At 38.2% G+C, this 23,593-nt stretch overlaps 2 protein-coding genes across 9 annotated transcripts in view; one reads left to right on the top strand and one right to left on the bottom strand.

The window, feature by feature from the left end:
- Nucleotides 1-1,387: 1,387 nt before the first annotated feature.
- Nucleotides 1,388-9,219, bottom strand: ANAPC13 (anaphase promoting complex subunit 13). Of its 2 annotated transcripts, none has more exons than XM_070753168.1 (3): nt 9,139-9,219; nt 6,521-6,643; nt 1,388-3,254 (listed from the first exon to the last, which is right to left on the bottom strand). In XM_070753168.1, exons 2-3 carry the CDS (start codon nt 6,617-6,619, stop codon nt 3,129-3,131), a joined length of 225 nt encoding a protein of 74 aa, XP_070609269.1. In that variant the 5' UTR covers nt 6,620-6,643; nt 9,139-9,219; the 3' UTR covers nt 1,388-3,128. The 2 variants fall into 2 exon arrangements, with proteins under 2 accessions (XP_070609269.1, XP_070609268.1); XM_070753167.1 differs by having other exon boundaries at nt 9,005-9,148.
- Nucleotides 9,182-23,593, top strand: part of CEP63 (centrosomal protein 63) — a 27,567-nt gene continuing 13,155 nt past the window's right edge. Inside the window, exons 1-8 of one of the 7 annotated variants that reach the window (XM_070753160.1) lie at nt 9,182-9,315; nt 10,467-10,563; nt 11,596-11,661; nt 12,797-12,974; nt 14,201-14,296; nt 15,888-16,010; nt 18,075-18,188; nt 22,797-23,030. In XM_070753160.1, coding sequence (XP_070609261.1) covers nt 10,550-10,563; nt 11,596-11,661; nt 12,797-12,974; nt 14,201-14,296; nt 15,888-16,010; nt 18,075-18,188; nt 22,797-23,030 — 825 coding nt within the window. In that variant the 5' untranslated portion in view covers nt 9,182-9,315; nt 10,467-10,549. Of the gene's footprint in view, nt 9,316-10,466; nt 10,564-11,592; nt 11,662-12,796; nt 12,975-14,200; nt 14,297-15,887; nt 16,011-18,074; nt 18,189-22,796; nt 23,031-23,593 lie in introns of all 7 variants that reach the window. The other 6 variants (XM_070753159.1, XM_070753164.1, XM_070753165.1 and 3 more) reach the window with 6 other exon arrangements.

The raw sequence follows: 23,593 nt of genomic DNA, 5'->3' as shown, positions 1-23,593 counted from the left end.
CGATGATAGCGTTTTCCTCATGTCCTATGGAAATGATTGTGTCAAGGTTCCAAGTAACACCCCCAATGAAAGAAAACTCCAAGGCATGAGTTTCCACAAAGTTCTATTTTATTAGAGATGTCCTATTGGCACACCTGGGAAAACCCAAATTTGAAACCTTCCAGGTTTTCCCCACCCAAAGAAAAGTTCAAGCCCTTGCCCAGCACCCAAAAATCCATCAAATAGTCTAATCAATGTACTGTCCTAACTGGAGATGTTTCCTAACCATTCCCCTCCAGACGCAGGGCAAGATGCCTTGACTCTCGGATGACTACATATTCTTTAGAATAAAGAAGAATGTTATTCAGAATAATTCAAGAATGTTATTATGACTACATATCATCCACGCTCCATATAATACCCCCTCCCAGTTTCCCACAGTAGTAATTGTGGCAGGCCTGAAGGCCCAATGTAAAAGGTGGCTTCCAGGCCTGACAGATTGTTCATTTGAAAGACAGTAATATTTTCATAACATATTTACATTACCTTAATCATAGTAGGCACTAACATTCCTGAATTGCACAATGAATGCAATTGCAACTGCAGACTAATCATACCGTCTGGATTCATCCAATTTGCTATGCTGAAGTGTTTCTGGTTAGTTTATGATTCAGTGTGACACGCATATCTGGTTCTGAATATAGTTTCCCTAAAGTACAATGTATATCTATTTTGCTCTTTGAAACAATGGTGTGGGTTCTCAGAGGCATTCTGTTTCTATACTTTAACCAGGTCAAACTAGTTGACACTTAATAATTTTCATTGCTATGTGATTTTGGAGACTGGAAATAACTCTTTTCCTTCCTGTTGTAATTACCCATAATGGTTTAAAACCTCTGAGATTATGAAACAGGATTACCTGGGAAATGAAAGGTTTACTGGGAAGATGGAGTGAAAATAGAAAATAGGAAAAGAAACAATTTAAATCAACATTTTCAGTCTGGGGCCTCTGGTGTCTTGGATCCTCTAGAATTCTCTGGCATAATGTCTATTATGGAGTTGCAAGCCTTCTGCATTTATAAGGCCCCAGACTGGATGACATCTATTTTAATAGTTCAGATAATGAATGAGGCATTTCTTTAGTATCTATTGTACTAAATGTTGTTATCACCTTTTTATAGTATTTTCACTACTGCCTTCAGTGAAAAAAAGTCACAATAATTTGGACAAAATGACAAATTAATGTTATTTGACTTTGAACAATTCATCTTTTGCAGTTGAGATTGGATATATATTGCAATTTCACAGAAAACAAAAGGTTGAAATGTATTTCAGAGATTTAAAAAGGCATTTGTACCTAAAGCAATCTGTTGTCTGGAATTCTAATTGAAAGAATAAAACCAATGTGAAGCGAGAATATGTTATGTCTTTAATATGCAATGGCATCCTTCAATCTCAAAAGACCATGGTATCATATTGTATCATGTTTTAATAATACAACCAAAAATGTATTTTCTACTCTTAAGGGAAAATTGAATTCAATTTTGTGTTAAAATGATACAATATTATATTTAAAACACTGTATGATGTAACTGGTTGTTGTTGTTATTGTTTTTTAATTAAAAAAATGGGTTTCCTTTCCTTGAATAGAGTTAATTGAGATATAATGCAAAACTGTTTTAGTTCTACATGGACGAGTTATGGAGTCAAGACACATAACTTGATTTACCCAGTTCAGCTTTAAAGGCTGTCAGGGGCCAAGTAAAGTTGGCTGTTGCATTCCAAACCTAGTAAACTATTTTTGGCTGATTTGATTGGTTCAGGATCTGTCTCAGTAACATGGTATCAATAATTACAATCCAGACATCCTGAATTAGCAAACATGGATCACATTTATATAAAATAGACTACAGAAAATCTAATACACATGAATTTGCCTTGTTTTTCTTTTTCTGTTTGTACATTGTGTCTCTTGTATAACTTTTGTTGATTAACAAAATGAAGAGAAAATTCCCTCCAAAAATAGTAACCTCTTCATTTTTGGCTATCAACCTAATAGTAACATCTTCTTTTTTGGCTATGAAACTGCTGCATAAAAATAATATATTACTGGGCTTAGGGGAAAAAAAGATGGAAAGAGAAGTAAAAGGGAAGTTTTCCTCTCATATTCAATTATACTTCTTACAGACATTTAGAGGTCCATTTCAGTAGACTGTTAAAGTGTTAATTCAAACAATATGGGTTTTTTTTAAAGAATTATGTCTTAGTCTCCATTCAATTTTAAGTGTTCTTGTCCCAGTTCTGGTAATGTCAAGGAATACTGCATTAAATTTTTAATGGTGACACTAAATTTGTGTAGAAATGGCATTTTCTGGATTTTCACTTGTCAATAATCTTACCAAGAACTTTAAATACTCTAAAGATTTATGCAATTTGTCATTTTAAGGTCCAATTTTCTAGAATAAACCTTTTCAGTATGTTTTTTTAAGACATAAAGCATGCAACAAAGTACTTAAATGAGTTCACTTTGACTTTTCATCATTGTTCTTATTTACATTATTACGTGTAGTTTATGAACGTATCTGCAAATTCAGGAAGTATGTCATGATACATTTGGAATTAAATGCTTTAGAAAATCAGTAGATGGATGAAAGTTCTAATATTCCTCCCTTAGCTATTTCAATGCATTAGCCCTGTCTGTAGTTGAAGCTATTAAAGTTTTATTATATGTGGTAATGTGTATTTGGAGTACTTTAAATCCATAATCTAGATAGTATTAAAAATATAAAGTGAAAAAGATTTTATCAGCAGAACTGCCTACATTTCCACATCACGTATTTACCATGAATAAGAATTTATTGAAATCAAGAACTGCAAACATATAGAATTTTTGTAATATTACAAGTTGATTAAACAGCAATTCATACTCATAGAAACTGTTGTACTTCTGCGACCTCTGGTGGAAATTTCAAGGAAAATCTTTAGCACTTGGAGAAATGTAAGAAATTTCTCAGGATCTACTAAATACCTTGTTTAATTAAAACAATTATCAGCTGTTGCAAAACAAGACTAACAGGGCAAAAGACTGTAAACCAAAACTGACAAGAAATTCGTCGGAATAAAGTGGTTAGTATGTTAATTTATACAGATTAATTTCCAATTGTGGGAATATTCTCATGAAGATACTGCAAAGCTAGATCAGTCCATTTCATTTCTTGTTCTTTTACTGATTCTGTTGCTCCACCATTGTCTTGTTCTGGTTCTGGAAGTTCATTCTGAAAAATAAACCATATTTATCATTGAATAATTAAAAAAACAATAGATCTGAGTGAAAAACAGCTCCATTTTCAGCAATAATAATAATCAATGGTTGTTGTTTTTTAGAAAAATCTACAAATGGAAAAGTAAGCAATATTTTGTTTTAAAATACAAATCTAAAATATCTAAGTGCATCAAGCATAAAAGTATATGTATACAATTGTTACTGGCTCAAGTGCTAGGCATTTAGAAATTAAGTTTGCAATTACAGTTTTGCTTATTATATTGAGTGTCCTATTTATTCTTCAGAATCTGTGTTATATCACCTTGTTTTATTAAATGATTAATTCATACTTCTGAAAAATAAACCAGTCAGATGATATAGCATATAGGCAATCCTTGACTTACAACCATTTATTCAGTGGCTATTTGAAGTTACAACAGTACTGAATGAACAGTGGTTATGATCAGTCCTTGGAATTCGAGCCATTTCAGCACTCCTGCGGTCATATGATTGTCATCTGCATACTCTGTAACCCTTTGCACTTATGACTGGTTGTTAGGTGCCTTGCAATCACACGACTGCCATTTGCAATCTTACATACTGGCTTCCTCAGAAAATACAAGGAAAAGACGGCAGGGAAGAACACAAGTCACGGTGGTAAATCTCCATCTCCTATATAAATCCTCAGACCATCTGTGCTTACACTGGCCACCTGTGCACCCCTAATTGGCCCTCCCCCATAAGGACTCCTCACTTGGCAGCAGTCATTTATCTGCCTATGAGCGTGAGACTTGCCTAATGACCATGGAATTCAGTTAACTATTCCAATGGGGTTTGAAGGGATTGCCATTTCTAAGTGATGCGGTTGTACTTCATGATGATAATGTTTAGCAATAGAAATTCTGGTTTCAATTGCTGTAAGTTGAGGACTATCTGTATATTAAATAAACATTCAGAAAAAGGTAAAATTAAAGGTTCTATAACACTGACTCTTTCTGATGTATATGGAAATGCTACACAACTTAAAGAGTTAACAAAACAGGTTCTTTCATTATACACTCAGCTAAAAAAGGTGTAGTGCTTAATATACATGCTATAAAATATCAACGTAACTGATGTATATAATATAAAACACGACAAGATGTGGCTCTTGATAATGTAGTTAAAACTATTCTATAAGAACATACTGTTTTTGCTTGCTGTTATTTTAATAGTTTATTCATATCACCATTACAAAACCAACACTGAATTATTTTATTTCTTAAATGCATTTTATATGCATTTATAAAACGTTTATAAATGTGCATCCACCCAGTCTTGAATTGCTCTGCTTGCTTTGATTTGTAATTTTTACTATGTTTCAAGTAAAACAATTTTTACTTGAAACATTATTAATTAGACTTGTATGCTGCCCTTCTCCGAAGACTCGTGGGCGGCTGCTATAGGATGGCAAATAAAAAGAAACCAAACTATGTCATCATTTGCTAAAGCAATTTTATTGGGAAACAGGGTAATTCTTCCTTCCTACTTTAGTACATCCCACCTGTTGATATCTCCTTAAATCAAATACAGTCATACCTCGTCTTACCAACCTAATTGGTTCCAGGGGGAGGTTCGTAAGACGAAAGGTTCGTAAGACGAAACATTGTTTCTCATAGGAAACAATGTAAAATCAATTAATCCGTGCAACCCCCAAAAAACCCCCGCAAAAAAACGCTGCCGCCCGGGTGTCACCTTTTAAAACAGCCTGGGGGCTTCTCAGCGACCACCCGAACGCCGAACCCGAACTTCCGGGTTCGGCGTTCGGAAGGCCGCCGAGAAGCCCCCAGGCTGTTTTAAAAGGTGACAGCCGGGCTGGGGGGCTCCCCAGCAACCTCCCGAACCCCGAACTTTTGCCGAACTTCCGGGTTCAGGGTTCTGGAGGTTGCTGGGAAGCCCCCCAGCCCGTCTGTCACCTTTTAAAACAGCCGGGCGGCTTCCCAGCAGCCTCCGAACGCCGAACGCGGAAGTTCGGGTTTGGCGTTCGGCTTTGGGAAGCTGCTGGGAAGCCGCCCGGCTGTTTTAAAAGGTCACAGCCGGGCTGGGGGGCTTCCCAGCAACCTCCCGAACCCCGAACTTTTGCCGAACTTCCGGGTTCGGGGTTCAGGAGGTTGCTGGGAAGCCTCCCAGCCCGGCTGTCACCTTTTAAAACAGCCGGGCGGCTTCCCAGCAGCCTCCGAACGCCGAACGCGGAAGTTCGGGTTTGGCGTTCAGCTTCGGGAAGCTGCTGGGAAGCCGCCCGGCTGTTTTAAAAGGTCACAGCCGGGCTGGGAGGCATCCCAGCAACCTCCCAAACCCCGAACCCGGAAGTTCGGCAAAAGTTCGGGAGGTTGCTGGGAAGCCCCCCAGCCCGGCTGTGACCTTTTAATACAGCCTGGCGGCTTCCCAGCCGTCTCCCGAAGCCGAACGCCAAACCCAAACTTCCGCGTTCGCTGTTCGGAGGCTGCTGGGAAGCCCCCCAGCCCGGCTGTCACCTTTTAAAACAGCCGCGCGGCTTCCCAGCAGCCTCCGAACGGTTTAGAAAAAATTTGCCTCTTCTTACGAACTTTTTTCGTGTTACGAAAGCCAAACCCGAACTTCCGGGTTCGGCGTTCAGAGGCTGCTGGGAAGCCCCGCCGCCCGGCTGTCACCTTTTAAAACAGCCGGGGGCTTCCCAGCAGCCTCCCGAAGTCCGGGTTTGGCGTTCGTAACACGAAAAAAGTTCGTAAGAAGAGGCAAATTTTTTCTGAACCCCGGGTTCGTATCTCAAGTTGTTCATAAGACGAGGGGTTCGTATCTTGAGGTACCACTGTACTCTTTTTCTGGAGTCAAGTAGTGCAGAGAATGACAACTCTTTTAAGGAGCTGCTAATATGTGTCACATATTTGTCAGTTTACACTATGAATCAGCTTCTCCCCTTTAAACATAGATCACAACTTTTGTATTAAAAACATTTCAAACAGCTATAAAATATGTAGACGACAATATTAAAACAACTGTATATGGCATCTATAATATGTTTGTATGTATCTGTATTAACAACAGCTGCATCACTGCTACTTTAATTTTATTATAAATATTTGTATTATTTATCTCTCGCTTTTCTGCTTATACACAGAAACTTCATCAGGCTTTTGGAATGTTAATTTATAACTGGCCTTAAATGAAATTATTAGAAAAAGCTTCACTGTGGTTTTTTTTGAAACCGAGAAAATGTTCTATAATAAATGGGAAATATATATTAATTATCCAAGAACTTACCAAAGGTATTGCCACATCTTCATATGGTAATTTATCTTCTCTCCATGCATCATCAATCAAATCTAGAATTCTCCCATCTCTTTGTACTTCACTGTCCATTTTTTGCAGATTTTATAATGAAGGCTATGATACAAAGAAAATATTTATACATGCCTATAGATACACACACACAGGGATACATTTTGTAGAATGCCACGAAAGTATTTATACTTTTTTTGTTATACTTTATAAAAATATTTATCCCAAAGATCAACGAAGGTGCTTTTTCAGGAGGCAACTATGTGTAAGAATGTAGGTGCTGCTAGTTTCGTATGCCATGTTTCGGGCTGTCAGGAGACTCTTGAAAGTCCTTGTGAAAAATGAATTGTGGTTGTATTTATCGCTAAGTATTATTTATCTGCAAGCCTTACAATCAGCCTTGGAAGATAAGTTATTTATTCATTAAATAACATTTAAAATCATCGTATATGCTGTACAAAGAAAATATTAATACACATACATGCACATATCATATACTGTACAAATATATATACAGTGGTACCTCTACTTAAGAACTTAATTCATTCCGTGACCAGGTTCTTAAGTAGAAAAGTTTGTAAGTAGAAGCATTTTTTCTCATAGGAATCAATGTAAAAGCAAATAATGTGTGCAAACCCATTAGAAAAGAAATAAAAGCTCGGAATTTGGGTGGGAGGAGGAGGAGGAAAGTTGCTGCTGAAGGAAGAAGATGAGGTGAGGGGAATTAAAAAAATCCAAATCTTTAAGGCTAAGAAAAAAAAGAGGGACTCTGAGGCGGCGAGGAGGAGCACGTGCCTCCCATACACCCGGCGCGAGGCTGCCTCCCATACACTGCGCATGAGACAGAAACCCAGGCGGCTGAAAAGGGGAGAACCACTGAAAGGCTTCTCTGGCAGCCCAGAAAAGCCCGAGATATACAGGGTTAAAGGGAGAATGGTAGGGAAACTGGCTGGGCCTTCGTGCCGCTCTCAAATTTCCTGGGAAATTTTTCCCAGCTCAGGTTCTTAAGTAGAAAATGGTTCATAAGAAGAGGCAAAAAATCTTGAATACCCGTTCTTAAGTAGGGGGGGGGGGATCTGCTTCTGCCTCCCAATAATTTTCCTTTCTGCAGCAAACCGCAAACAGCCTGATCAGCTGAAGCTGATTTAGCACTAGCAGCTGATTGGCGGTTGGATCAACCTCCTGGAATGCTGCCTATCAGGTGTTCCATTTTCGCCCTTCCTGTGTCCCATTTTCAGGCTGTGATGGGCACCCAAAATTTTTCTCGCCGATTGCTGAGTTTTGAATTTTATAGCTGAAGGAGAATGGGTATGGCGCCACTTCATTGACTGATGCTTGCTCTATGGAGTATGATGATAAGCCCAAGTTTTATCTCCTGTCATTATACAGTTGAGAAAAAGCCTTGCCTACAATCTTGAAACAGTCAAGAAATTCTCGGGCGGCACTGACTCTGTTGATTTTGTGTGCTTCAGTAAGCACCTTGGGCACCCATCGCAGCAGTGTTCATGCCCTTAGCATTCAGGTAGCGTATTACAGCACTTCACACTTGGAGGGAAATGGAATGAGGATGGTCATCTCTAACCTTCACAACGCCAGTCAATGATCTACTGACCACTGGAACTGCTTGCTCGCTTCCACTGACTTCCCACTACACAATAGTAATACCAACTTTCCCCCTCAGAGCTACTACCTTATTTTCCGGATTATATACACCAGTGATGGCGAACCTATGGCACAGGTGGCACACGGAGTCATATCTGCTGGCACACCAGCCGTTGCCCTAGCCCAGCTCCAACATGCATGTGTGTGCCAGCCAGCTGATTTTTGGCTTTCACAGAGGCTCTGGGAGGGCATTTTGGCTTCTAGAGAGCCTCCAGGGAGAAGGGGAGGACGTTCCAGGGAGGCTTTTGGAACCCAGGGAGGGAAAAACACGATCCTATTGGGCCAACCAGAAGTTGGGAAAGAGGTCGTTTCCGGCCTCCAGAGGGCCTCCAGGGTGGGTGGGTGGAAGCTGTTTTTGCCCTCCCGGGGCATTGACTTATGGGCGTGGGCACTCCTGCTTGCACAATAAAGTGCATGCACGCTCTTTCGGCACCAAAGGAAAAAAAGGTTTGCCATCACTGATATACACACTATTATATTTTATATACATACTATTCAAGTTTATATACATACTTATATATCCCTTATATACACATTGTTCAAGTGTCTTGTTGCAGGGGTGATGATCTTACAAGATAAATATTAGTACTTATCCATGAATACAACCACAACTCGTTTTTCACGAGGACCTTCAAGAGCCTTCTGACAGCCCGAAACACGGCGTGCAAAACGAGCAGGACCTACATTCTTACACATTGTTGCCTACTGAAAAAGCACCTTTGGTTGTCCCTTTGGGGCAACCATGACCTGGATGACTGACGCTCTCTACATACTGCATTCTTACAGCTTCCCTATACAGCTTACCCATCTCGACTTCAACACTAAAAGGGGGGGGGTGTATTTCGGGACGGCGCCTCTCTCGCGCGTTCCCGCCTCCTTCACTGCGCTCCCTCTTTTTTTCCTCGTTTCACCTCGCGCGCCAACACCTCGACCCGCACCTGGCAGCACGCGAGATCCGCCGCCCGTCCGCGATTTTAGAACGAAAGGACGTGACGTCATAGGCAGCGGTTCCAGTAGGCGTAAATCATAGAGAGGCTGGAAGGGAAAGTGGGCGGGGCGGTCGCAATTCTTCCCCTCGGAGCGGCTTGGAGGGTAACGGAAGAACTCCGGGGAAGGTGATCAGTGGCGTGCGGATGCGGGAGGGGAGGGGGGGGGGGTCTTTCGCCTGTACGCTGCGTCGATTCCTTTTGGCGGGGAACCTTAGGTCTCTGAAGTGCTCTGAAGACTTTGGCAACAGTTATTTGCTGCCGAGTTGCTTTCCTTTCCGATGCTTTACTTTCCGTCCTCTTCGTGCTCTGTTGTCGGTTCGCCCTTATTATTTATTTTGTCTTGCTGAGTGATGCGAACTCAGCCCTTGGGTTTATTCAACGTGTTATGTGAATCCAGAACGTTGGATTAAATGAATGAACCGTGACCCGATGCAAGTGTCGCGCGAATGCAGGCGTTCAATCCCCGGCTCTCATTTACTGGTCTTTGCCCAATTACTTTTCTTTCCAACACGATAATTCTTTTCGAGCAGGGAAGGAAGTCCCAATGCAGATCTTGAAAATAATTTGAGATGCTATTCTAGAGATACTTGAGAAGGTCCTATTTGAAAAACCCGATGTTTGGAATAAAAATCAAGATGCACTTCTTTTCATATCCGAGGAAGCCTCAGTTCACTGACTTAAGTATCAGTGTGATACTTAATGTCAATAATTTCGGACAGAAATACACTCTTGTAAATCAGTAGTAGGAAAAAGATGAGAGCTTTTATTTTTAGAGAAGGTATATACCGGTATTAATCTTTTTCACATTCATTTTAGTTTTAAAAAAAGGAAGTCACACACCTAGGGAGTTATTAGAAACTTAATTAAACCAGCTGCAATTCAATTAATTATTGTGGGTCTTTAGAGGATATTTTTTGCCATGATGTGCTAGGAGATTAACCTGTACTAGCTCTTAAATTCGATTTACCCCATTACCTCATGTTCTCTATTCATTGACCTTTTTATTTGCAACATTAATGGTCTAGCAGGAAATAAATATGTACCAATCACCACTGACTGAATGTGTTTTTAAGCACACCGAGGATACAATCAAAAGTGTAGTTTGTTGTTAAATATAGTTTAGGAAATGCCATTGGTGAGTTTTTAATCTGATGATTCTTAGATTTGAAAAAAGAATTGAGAAAAATATGAACAATAAAATAGCAAAAATTGAAACTGTTTATTAAATCTGAGAGGCATGCTTCTTATTTTTATATGTTATTTTTTTGCCTTAACAGAAATGAAAATAATTGGTACTTTAGAAGAAAAAAAATCTGAGAAAATGGAATCTTTTTTTTTTATACTAAGTATTAAATACTAGATGGCAACTTTCAGGTAAATTCTGAATTTAAGATACTTTATTAAGGAGTACGTATTTAGTACTCAGTCTCAATAATTTATTGGTAAACTTAAGGGACTGGCTTACATATAGCAGATTAAATATAGCCAGTGATGGGCTCCTACGGGAACGGCCAGGAACGCAATTCCGGTAGCAAAATTTGGAGCTCCACCCCAGAACACCCAATTTGCACTGAAAGATGTTGAAACAAAATGCATAAGCCACGCCCACAGTGTGGTAGTAAAAATGTTGGTAGCCCATCACTGAATATAGCCACTCTGTGGTGAAGTGGCTCTGCAAACTCTTTCCAATGGACTCTTTCAATGGGTTCTTACATACTTAAAGTACAAACCAAAATGATTCCTTTTAGCAATGTACAATCCAACAACAATCAAAATGAAGAAATAATAAACTAAGATCAGTTAAGATAACACAAAAGCAGTAAAATAAATATATACAATAACATCTAAAATCACAATAAAAATAACTTAAAATCCTAATATAAATGGCTCCCCACAAATAATGAGGTATAGGTGTTTTGGTTCATATGGTGTGTCGCCATCCGGTTTTTTGAATTTTTTTGGTGAAATTTTCCTTGTTTGGGTGGCTTCTCCTCTTTCGCTGCTTGAAAAAGAGCCGCCCTGCCTGTCCCCCGGGTTAATACTGACCTTTATTTATTTGCCTGAAGCACAGCTGATCAGCTCCTTAGCTGGATTTCGGGCAGTTTCCAGCTACTGAGCATGTGCAGAAGCAAAATTGCAAGTGTATGTGTGTGTTGTGTTGTGTGAGTGAAGTGTGTGCATGTGTGCAAAACATCACAATGCAAAACAGTGGCAAAAGTAAGTGGAACCCACCCCTATATTGAAGTGTTAACATCCATAGTATAAATTATGTAATTCAGTGATTTTCCATTTTTATAATTGTAGGACATATATCATATATCAAGTGTGTGTATATTCTCAGTGTGATAGCAGGGGTATAAATTATGATAGTTTACTGAACCACAATTTCCATTTTCCCCCAAGCAGCTTTAAGGGAAGTGATTTCAAGATGGAGGCATTGTTGGAAAAAATGCAAACCCAAAGACATGGCAGGTGTGTATTTGCTATTTTTTGAGAAATGCCCAAGTCACACTTAGAGTAATTAATGAAGGAGGTGTATATTTGTTTTACTATAGAAATTTAAAAAATCCTGGACTGGCCTCTGTCTGTGATGCTCTAGAAACTGAGTGAAGCCTCATGTGTATGTGCAGAATACAGACAGCATGCAAAATCATGCCCCCTCTGGTTCATGGAAAATGACACTTTGCATAGAATCTCAAAACGTTGGAGGCCACTATTGTAGAGAACCTGAAGGCAATGAAAGATTTTTTTAAAAAAATCTATAATTGAAAATAAGCAGGAAAGGAAAAAATGCTATTCTTTGGTTTCAGTTTGCTTGTATAAAAAACTAGCTGCGTTTTGACTTTGTTCAGTTGATTCATTCATTTTAGATCTGCTGTTTGAGTAGAATTACTCTGTAAATTGTTTTCTATTTATTAAGAGAATAATGTTTTTCCTTATGTGTTTGCTGTGCCTTTGCTTTGAAAGAACCCAAAATCTCTAGTCAAGGTTTTGAAAAGCTTAAGACATTCATTTCCATTAACTGTAATTGTGTTTCCTTACCAAATTATATTTTCCATTTGTCTTCAGAAGGTTTGAAGTTTCCCTACCCCAAAGTTCAATATCATATGAATGCATTGCTTAGCGATGGCAGTTCTGACACTTCTAATTAAACAAATCTCATGTGGTCATTAAGTGTGATGCCACATCACCATTTGAATCTCTTGCTGGCTTCCCCATTGAATTTGCTTGACGGAAACCAGCACTGAAGGTTGAAAATGCTGATCACGTGACCATGGATGCTGTTACAACCACTACTGCAAGGAACAGTTGTTCAGCTTTGTGATAACTTTGAATGATTGTTAACAAGGGATTGTTAAACAAGAACCATCTATGCTTATTTTAAGCAGCTGCGCAATACCAGGAAAAAATACAGCTGCTTTAAGAAATTATGTTTGCATTTTTGTATACTCTGAAGCATCTTTTTGAATGAGAATCTAAATCTGCTACATCGCCCTGCTATAGAATATTACCAATGGCTAGGGGGAAAAAATGAAGAAAGCTTTGCTTACCTAATATCAGTTTTCTGATAATTGTGCCATCAGTAAAGCTATTTTCTTGACAACAGATGTTTGCAGACTTCATGTGAGGCGGAGCTGCAAGAATTGATGAAGCAAATAGATATCATGATGGCTCACAAGAAAGTTGAATGGGATACTCAAACTCAGGCTTTAGAGTCTTGTTTAGAACTCCGAGACCGGGAGCTGTCCTCCCTCAAAAATGTAGCAGAGGAGAAACGCAAAGAGGTATCTCTGAACTTTATGTAATTTTCATTGTAATTAAATAAGCATTACTCTTTTTTTCTGAAAAATTCCACAGTATATATTGACCCCACTAAAACACACCCTTTGAATATTTCTGGAAGTTATATAAAGAGATTGGTCCCTAAGTAAAAATGCTATCAAATGAAGTGTATCCATTAGTCATAGTTTGAGAATTCTGCAAATAATATGTGAATAGTATTCCTCTGATACAGTTAAATTGGTGGATTCACCATTACTTTTTTAACAGATGTTTTTCTCATTTGTTCTCTCTATATTGAATGGGTTGATGCGTTATTTATTATATCACAATTTTATTCATATTTTATAGTAAAAACCATGTAACTGATCATTGCTAAAATATTGTAAATATTAAGAACATAACACCAATAGCCAAGAAAATCTGTTTTTCGATCTCAAATGCAATCTCTTATCAGACTCCAAAAATGACCCTGGGCTCTGAGAATTTTTTCATATGAGGAATTTATAGTGAGACCTGCAGCAATATTTAGATGGTTTGCTTAGTTTTAATTAATTGGATTTCGCTATTGTATTTGTTGTTTCTTTTATATGTTGTAAGCCGCCCCAAGTCGTGAACGTCAACTCCCAGAATTCCTCTTCCAGTCATGCTAGTTCAGAATGGAAGTTGAAGTCCACAAGTCTTAAAGTTGTCAAGTTTGAATACTCTTGCACCCCTAATCAGGGCTCTTCAAACTTGCCAGCTTTAAAACTAGTGACTTCAACTCCCAAAATTCCTCCTCCAGTCATGCTAGATGGCGTAATTAGAAGGTAAAAACAGCCCCGGGTTTTTTGCCCATTTTTTCACAAAAATGGAGTGGGGGAAGGGTCTGGGAAGTCTGCAGGAAGCTCCTGGGTGCTGGGGGATGGCAAAAATAGCTCTGTTTTTGCAAAAAATAGGCTGTGTTTTTGCACGATTTTTCACTAAAATGGGACATTTTTGCATCTTATATTCCAAAAAAATATGGTGAGTTTTATAAGGAGGGAGAAGGGAGAGTAAAAGGGTCTGTTTTACTAATTTAGAGTTCTGACTCTTTGCTGGATTGTTATTTGTCTGGACAAACATATTTAGTTCTGTGGCTCCATAGGTTTGCTGTTTTTTCATCCCAATGTCCAAGTAATGTTTTTCAGATAGAATGTTTCTCAGATAGTCTTAATTTTGTATTCAGTATCTCTATACTATTATCCTCCAGACTGAGAGATTATGCCAGAGGTTAGATGAGATGGAGCAACTGAATCGTGAGATGACTATAGAATATGAATGTCAATTAACAAAAGTCCAAAATGAGGTGAGCTCTCTTAAAGATAACAGAACTGCTTTGATCAAATGAAATCTGTCAGATGAAAGGCGGCTTGTATATCTGTACATATTGGTATCGAAATCAAAGAATATGGATTGATTTCAGATGAATAAAGACAAACATTTCAAATAAGACTGAGCCCACTTTCCATAACAGAAAACAGTTATGAATTATTTTCTTTAAAGTTAGTGTGTGCATTTCTGTATTTTGAACATTTTTTCCAAAATAAGAAACTAAAAGGTTTGCCATTTTTTAACCATTTCACTGTAAAATTTCAGATACTGTAGTGTCATTTCATGTTCAGCTTGTGCTTTTTGTTTTGCTTTCTCTTTATTTGCTGAAGGGACAACTAATGCATTAAATTTGCCCCTTGAGAGTTAAAGTTTTGTTTTATTCTAGGCCAGGCCTATACAACATATTAGGGGAAGGGGCCGCATAGTTAAATTAAAAATCATAGGGACCCCAAAGAAATACCTGGTGCACCTGATTAGCTGTTTGATGGTTAGCTCAAGACTGGTAGCGCTGGATGTGGTAGATCTGGAAGCATTAGGGGCTCTAAATTATGCACATTTTGAGCAGCCTTGGCAAATGTAATGACATTTCAGAGAGAGAGGAGAGAGAGAGGGAGATGGTGGGATGTTCAACGTGCAGAGACCACAGTGTTCAGCCTTGCTCTGGACTGTTAATGAAATTAAATTTTGTGTTCTTCCTTTTTGCAAGTTGAAGATATTATTTCATGATTAATTATTCTTGTTTAAGAGGTCCTTCCAGAGAAATAGGAAGGATTCCATCAAACTGGATTGAAATTCAGTGGCAGATCTTTAGAAAGTTCACAGCAAAATGGAACATTAAATGAGGTTAAAAAGCACCAATACCAGGGTAATCCTGTTAATTAAAATAAAATTAAAATCCAATAACAGGGTAATCCTCATATCTTATTTTTCATTTATAAGAATAATTATGCTTCTATTTGTAGTCTCCAAAGTAGCTGTTAGTTGTTTATGCTTATTGATCTGTACAATAATAATGAAATCCTTATACAACGTCCACTTTCTTCTTTGCCATCAACAGTAACTGTTTTATAGCAGGCTAAGTTGATTTAAATAAAATACTCATCCTAAAGAAGTATACATACTGTTTGAAGTGAAATATAAAATTATTCATAGTTCATTGGCAAGATTACTTCCTTATTTACCTTTTAAAAACTTTTAAACTATCTTTGCTCTATTTCTATTCTCTTTTCTTGATCTTTTGTTCATACTTGATTTGATGAGAGTAAAGTTTGGAATTTTCAGATATTTACTTTCTTTACTGTATTTTCAATGAAAGATGGTTAATTTGTACTTGTTATAATAAGGACATTTCACTGAAACAAAACCATAATGAGAACTCTTGATTATCAGTCCCTTTAGTTTTTACATTTCAGAAATTTTCATTGTTCTTCTTAATTTAATTTAATTTACAATATTTAATTTATAAATATGAATTTTCTGATCATTGAAAACGGACTAGGTGTTTTTAAAAAATGTATTTCTATGTTTTAGTATTTATGTTCAAAACTATTTTTCTTTTTTTCCAGCTAGCTAGGTTGAAAAGAAGTTATGAAAAATTGATGAAGAAACAGATAAAAGGAACTAGGCAATCTTCCAAGAGCCAAGATGAGGATCAGTCTGAAATAAAGATTCTGACCAAGAAATTAGAGGTAGGTGCGTAAATGCTCTTGGTCAGAATTTATAAATTCAAGTAGGCATGATAGGTTTGGAAAACTTTTAAGATTTTTATTTTAAATTTGGAAGTGCGAAGCCTTTACCTCAGTATAAGTCCAATTGAAATTGATGAGCTCCTTAGTTTCACATAATTGCTTAGTAAAAAAAGTATATTTAACCATGATCCACCACCAACGTGTTTTTTTTCTTATGTTTCCTAAATATAAGTTTCAATGTGGATTCTATCTTTGGCATAGGTCCCAGTGAGATGACTGAGGTTTAGTTGTATCTGCCTAGTTGTCTGAGAACAGTTTGATTCTGTTACTCCTGAGGAAATAGATAGATTCCTTATGTTTATAAGGTCAGCCACCTGCTCCTTAAATTCATGCCATCACAAATATTCATGCCACTCAAATATCAGATTATATCTTTCTAACCTCAAGAGCCTTCTGTTCTACAAAAATCTACAAGATCCCAAAATACCTTGAATCTCCAAAGACCTATGCTAGGGTCCTCATTGTAGACTTTGGTTCAGCATTCAACACTATCATATTTACATGACATTTCATGTATATTCATATATTTACATCACATTTAACTAAACTAAATGAGCTAGCGGTACCTGAACACACTTGTAAGTGGATTACAAGCTTCCTAATAGACAGGAAGTAATAGGTAAAAGATAGACAAAAATCACACCAGATATCTACAATTAGTACAAGCCCTCCCCTACCCCCAAGACTGCGTACTCTCACCACTTCTCTCTATATACCAATTACTGCATCTCAAACGATCCATCTGTTAAACTACTGAAGTTTGCAGACGTTACAACAGTGATTGGTCTCATTTGAGACAACGATGAAACTGCATACAGATGGGAGGTTGAACAACTAGCCTCGTGGTGTGACTGGAACCATCTAGAACTGAACACACTCAAAACTGTAGAAATGGTGGTAGATCCTCTTTCCATCCTACCACCACTCACAATACTAGACAGCACAGTATCAACAGTAGAGACCTTCAAATTTCTAGGTTCTATTATATCTCAAGACCTAAAATGGTCACCTAACCTCAAAAAAGCACAACAAATAATGTTCTTTCTGCGCCAACTCAGGAAGCTGTGCCCAAGGAGCTACTGATACAATTATACAGAGGAATCATTGAGTCTGTCATCTGTACCTCCATAACTGTCTGGTTGGGTTCTGCAACCCAGAAAGACTGACATAGACTTCAGAGGATAATCAGAACTGCAGAAAAAACAATTTCTGCCAATCTGCCTTTCATTGAGGACTTGTATACTGCACGAATCAAAAAGAGGGCTGTGAAAATATTTATTGACCCCTCGCATCCTGGACATAAACTGTTTCAATTCTTACCCTCAAAATGTTGCTACAGAGCACTGCACTCCAAGACAACTAGACACAAGAACAGTTTTTCCCCCAACAACATCACTCTGCTAAATAAATAATTCCCTCAACACTGTCAAACTATTTACTAAGTGCACTACTATTACTACTAGTTTTTTCTCATCATCTCTACCACCCATTTCCTTCCACTTATGACGGTAACTTGTTGCTTGTATCCTTAAGATTTTTATTAATATTAATTGTTTCCTCCTTGCTTATTTGACATCTATGACAATCATTAAGTGCTGTACCTCATGATTTTTCACAAATGTATATTTTGTTTTATGCATACTGAGAGTATATGCACCAAAGACAAATTCCTTGTGTGTCCAATCACACTTGTCCAACAAAGAATTCTATTTTATTCTTCAGCAGAATCTACTCTTTTATCCAAACTAATCTTAATCTTTCTGTCATTAATTCTTCAACATTTTTTCTGAAATACATTATCAGATTTTTCGCTATGCCATACTTGCCAGGTATACGCTATTTGTTACGTTTCCTTGGAAAGCAAAATGTTTATTCCTTTAAAACAACAGTTAAGTCTATTTAGCCATTAATATACAATAATTAAATATCAGAATTTAATGTTGGGAGCAACTCCAGAACTGCTAATCATCCATATTGTAAATAAATAGTCATTATCTTTTCTAGGAGTTCCATGAAAAGTCTTTAGATTGGGAAAGGCAGCACTTGCAGTACCAGCAGCAAGTTGCTTCATTGGAAGCACAGAGGAAGGCTTTAGCTGAAAAGTCTGATCTAGTTCAGGTACAGTTAACTTGAATTGTTTGTAGGGAAGACTGGGAAATAATTTATGGCAATCTTCAGGCAACCATTGAAGCGAAACTCTTGTGGGATAATCCTGGCCTGTTCAGTATGTAAAGTGGTGCTTCTAAGTACACAGCTTTAAGTCATTTTCCTCAATAAATATATGAATAAGCATAAGGTTTTGATTGATTTGTTTAATTTGTCTTATTTAACAAACACAAAAAAGCAGTAGGAATCAGTAAGAACAGAAATGAAGAGAAGGAAGAAAATTAAACAAAGCCAGGTCTTAGTTACATCACAGCATTCATTATTATTTCCATATCCTTGTATCCTTCCAAAACATGCTTGCTTTCACTGTTTCCATACACCACTTCATATATCCCTATTTGTATTTATTTTATTTATTTATTGGATTTGTATGCCGCCCCTCCTCGCAGACTCAGGGCTGCTAACAACAATGATAAAAAAAGAATGTAACAATCCAATACTAAAACAACTAAAAACCCTTATTATAAAACCAAACATACACACAAACATACCATGCATAAATTGTAATGGCCTAGGGGGGAGGAATATCTCAACTCCCCCATGCCTGACAGTACAAGTGAGTCTTGAGTAGTTTACGAAAGACAGGGAGGGTGGGGGCAGTTCTATTCTCTGGGGGGAGTTGGTTCCAGAGGGCCGGGGCCGCCACAGAGAAGGCTCTTCCCCTGGGGCCCGCCAAACTACATTGTTTGGTCAACGGGACCTGGAGAAGACCCAACTCTGTGGGACCTTATCGGTCACTGGGATTTGTGCGGTAGCAGGCGGTTCCGAAGGTAATCTGGTCCAATGCCATATAGGGCTTTAAAGGTCATGACCAACACTTATCTATTTAGTTTTATGATTTGTGTAGACAATAGAACTATGTTCTAGGTCGTATTTTTTCAGACAGAGAAAATGCAAGAAGATTGTCAAACTTCCAAGCACCAGTGGGCATGTAGTCAGGAAGTAATCTAAAATTTGTTCAGTAACTAATAGGCCCTGCTCCTTTTTGCTATTAATGTTTTGGGTGGGAAAACAAATAGTTTGATTTTTAAAAATTATTTTGTTAAAGGCTTTGTGTGCCTGAGTGCCTGATATGTGTCACAGTATATGCGATAGATGTAAATGATGCTTTTCATAAATAGTACTGTATAGGTATCTTACAAAATATGCATGTGGTATGTAACCAAAATATCCTACATTCTATTGTTTATTTCTCATGAGGAACTTTCACAGTTTCAAAAAAAAAATCTGTATGTTTGCTTAAGGCTACTGTAGTTTAGTTTAACAGATGAGGTTCCATCTGTGAAAAAGCTTGCTGTGACAGCTAAGAAGCTCTTGCTGGGAGCTTTCCACTTAATGGACTACAGAACAGCCTCTGAATAGAAGTTCTACATGGCAGAAATTGGCTGTGATGGAATTGAAGCTGACACTGATGGTGGCTTTGCAAAAGACAGATGCTGACAGAATGGATTGGGGAAAAAGTGTGCTTTTTAAAACGAATGCCTTGTTGAAGTTATACCTAAGTTCTTGATAGTTCAGCCTTTTGAATCTGGGTTTCAGAGAACTTTGCCTGGTATATTTCTGTGAGTGACAAGATAATAAAAAATAAATAAATTGCATTTTTAAGTGCATTTAAAATGTAGTTGCATATTTGCCACATTCATATTTCTGGAATGATGGTAGTCATGAAAGTTAATAATGAAGGTTCTTCATTAAAAAAAAATTGCTTCCCCAGAAGAGAATTTATTAATTACTTATTTGTTACTTTGATGCATTTTTTGGTGTATGTATGCATGTATGCATGTATGTATGCATGCATGCATGTATGTATGGTGAAAATCATTTGATACATAATTACACTTTAGAACTCTGCTGATAACTAACTATTTAGGTTGTCTGGCAAAACAGATTCATTCAGTGACATTTGAAAAGTAATATTGGGGGAATCAAGAGATCCTCTGATGCAAATTTGAGTAAGGAAAATAGTATTGTAGAATATTTTAGGGACACATTGTATTGAATTTCAAAATTGTTTTGTTGACAAGTCTAAAGATGGGCCAGGTTCCTGTACCTATTTATAGACATGCAAAATAGAATATATATGTGATTGGGAAGAGCAACTACGTATTTTCATGCATATAACACATAATGTGTGTATAAAGTCAGTGAGGACAGTATGGTATAGCCATGAGGTATTGGGGCAAAGACTTCAAAGACAATTAGAAGAAAAAGGCAGTATTTCATGAAGAAATAACTTTCTTTCTAGGGAGTTACTTTATTTTGCTTTTCCAGAGTTCTGCTTATGCTATCCCAGTATCTTTCCTCAGCATATTGGCATGTTTGAGCTTTCTAAATATTTTGTGAGTGATCAAACAGTTTTTCCTGAAAAGATTTATTGAAGTCAGGGGATTGTAATTTGACCCCAAGAATTTCTCAAGAATTTCTGCAAACTGTGTTTTACTTGACTTGTTAAATCAGTAACAAAAAAATATTAAATGTACTTCTGTAATATTTTGCAAATCTCCAAAAGTCTCCCTCCTCCATAAAAATTAATGTTTATTTATTTATTTATTTATTTATTATTTAGATTTGTATGCCGCCCCTCTCCGCGAACTCGGGGCGGCTCACAACAAAAATATAAACAATCGTACAAATCCAAATAGATTCAATAAATTTAAGTATTTAAAATAGTTTAAAAAAGAACCCCACTATATTAACAAGCACACACACAAACATACCATACATAAATTGTACGTGGCCGGGGGAGGTGTTTCAGTTCCCCCATGGCTGACGACAAAGGTGGGTTTTAAGAACTTTACGGAAGGCAGGGAGAGTAGGGGCAGTTCTAATCTCCAGGGGGAATTGGTTCCAGAGAGCCGGGGCCGCCACAGAGAAGGCTCTTCCCCTGGGGCCCGCCAACCAACATTGTTTAGTTGACGGGACCCGGAAAAGGCCCACTCTGTGGGACCTAATCGGTCGCTGGGATTCATGCGGCAGGAGGCGGTCTCGGAGATATTCTGGTCCGATGCCATGAAGGGCTTTAAAGGTCATAACCAACACTTTGAATTGTGACCGGAAATTGATCGGCAGCCAATGCAGACTGCGGAGTGATGGTGAAACATGGGCATACCTAGGTAAGCCCATGACTGCTCTCACAGCTGCATTCTGCACGATCTGAAGTTTCCGAACACTTTTCAGAGGTAGCCCCATGTAGAGAGCGTTACAGTAGTCGAATCTCGAGGTGATGAGGGCGTGAGTGACTGTGAGCAATGAATCCCGGTCCAGATAGGGCCGCAACTGGTGCACCAGGCGAACCTGGGCAAACGCCCCCCTCGCCACAGCTGAGAGGTGGTTTTCTAATGTGAGCTGTGGATCGAGGAGGACGCCCAAGTTGCGGACCCTCTCTGAGGGGGTCAATAATTCCCCCCCATGGTAATGGACGGACAGATGGAATTGTCCTTGGGAGGCAAAACCCACAGCCACTCTGTCTTATCCGGGTTGAGCTTGAGTCTGTTGACACCCATCCAGGTCCTAACAGCCTCCAGGCACCAGCACATCACTTCCACCGCTTCGTTGACTGGGCATGGGGTGTTGTTCGTTGACTGGGCATGGGGTGTTCAACACTAATAGGTAATAAAAAGAAAAATTGGTAAGAATATTTTTTTATCTTGTTATAGCTCACATATGTGCTCTCTCAACTTCTGCTATTTTGACAGATCACAGCCATTTCAGCCTTCTGTGCTGTATTAAATACTGATTGCTTCCTCTGCTGCCCAAGTACATTGCTTTTCTCAGTTTTGTAGTGTAATTTTTTTTTTTTGCAAATTTGTGAGCAAGAGTAATGGTATGCAATATTTATGCCTTTAAAATAAATCCTGTAACACAGTAACTTTTAATTTTTAAATAAGTTTATTTGTATTTACATTTACAGTGGTGGTTTTTTTAAACTTTTAATATATGGAGAGCCTATTAGTCAATTATTCTGAATTAATCCAGAAATTTTGGCTACTTGCAATAATCAGCCAGAATTTGTATCAGTTTTAATCTACAGTACTGCTCGCGTGGAAAAATAAGAATGTTGCTTCAGATGTCTTATTATCCCTGGAATTGAAACCTTACAGGAATAATCCCTTTTTCTAGCTTGAGTTGGACTTTTGTTCTGCTTGCTTTGGAGGCACTTGAATATCTCATGGAGAAGAAGCCTAGAACAATGCCATTCTTCATTTCGTAAATTCTCAAAATACTTCTGAGATTCAATTTTTGAACTTTTCTTTTAAGGACCAAAACGGAGTGCCAGATAATGGGATCAAAAGGTGATCAATTATGTTCTTGGCCCAATAGAATGGTATTCTTAACTGGATGTAGACTGTTAAAGGTCTGATAGAGTTAAATATGTGCTGAATGGCTCTGAGAAATTTTTCTAACCACATTTTCTTATTTCTACAAATGGAAATAATCTCTGGGAAAGCAAATCTGCTCCCATGGGAAAATAGAATGACATGTAACATCTGCATCCAACTTAATTTTTCTTCTTGAAAGACATTGCTTAATTTTAACAGAATAATACTTTCTATTTCATAGACTCAGCTGTCCAACCGGAAGCAAATGTTTGAATCTGTGGAACTGGCAAGCCAGTCTGAAATCCATCATTTAGCCAGCAAGTTGGAAAGAGCCAATGACACTATTTGTGCCAATGAATTGGAACTGGAAAGGCTGAAAATAAGAGTAGATGATTTAACTGATACTAACCAGAAGATTCTGGCAGAACAACAAAAGCTTCTACAGGACCTGAAACTTTCCCGGAATTCCTTAGAGGTGTGTGAATGAATTGCTTGGAAGCTGAATAATACAAAGTGTGTAATAGTAATAACAGTGGTACCTCATGATACGAACCCCTCGTCTTACGAACAACCCGAGATACGAACCCGGGGTTCAGAAATTTTTTGCCTCTTCTTACAAACTTTTTCCGTCTTACGAACCTGCTGCTGCCGCCGCCGCCACAAAGCCCCGCCGCCCGGCTGTCGCTTTTTGAAACAGCTGGGGGGCTTCCCAGCGTCCTCCTGAACCCGAACGCCAAACCTGAACTTTCTCGGTGGCCTCCCGAACGCCGAACCCGGAAGTTCGGGTTTGGCGTTCGGGTTCAGGAGGACACTGAGAAGCCCCCCCGACTGTTTCAAAAGATGACAGCCGGGCGTCGTCGGGTTTTTTGCGTTTTTTTTTCATTGCACGGATTAATTGATATTACATTGTTTCCTATGGAAAACAATGTTTCATCTTACGAACTTTTCGTCTTACGAACCTCCCCCAGGAACCAATTAAGTTCGTAAGACGAGGTATTACTGTACTTGGAATATTATTATTTAGTCATTTTGTTCTAG

The sequence above is a fragment of the Erythrolamprus reginae genome, chromosome 5 (assembly GCF_031021105.1).
Source record: "Erythrolamprus reginae isolate rEryReg1 chromosome 5, rEryReg1.hap1, whole genome shotgun sequence".
NCBI lineage: Eukaryota > Metazoa > Chordata > Lepidosauria > Squamata > Dipsadidae > Erythrolamprus > Erythrolamprus reginae.
The sequence above is the reverse complement of the archived record's forward strand: the minus strand, read 5'-3'. Positions and strand labels throughout refer to the sequence as shown.

What these genes read in the sequence shown, in the direction of transcription:
- ANAPC13 (XM_070753168.1), bottom strand. Translation starts at nt 6,619, where the DNA reads ATGGACAGTGAAGTACAAAGAGATGGGAGAATTCTAGATTTGATTGAT. An exon ending in AAGATGTGGCAATACCTTTG is followed by an intron (nt 3,255 to 6,520) that starts GTAAGTTCTTGG and finishes TTTATTTTTCAG; the next exon opens with AATGAACTTCCAGAACCAGA.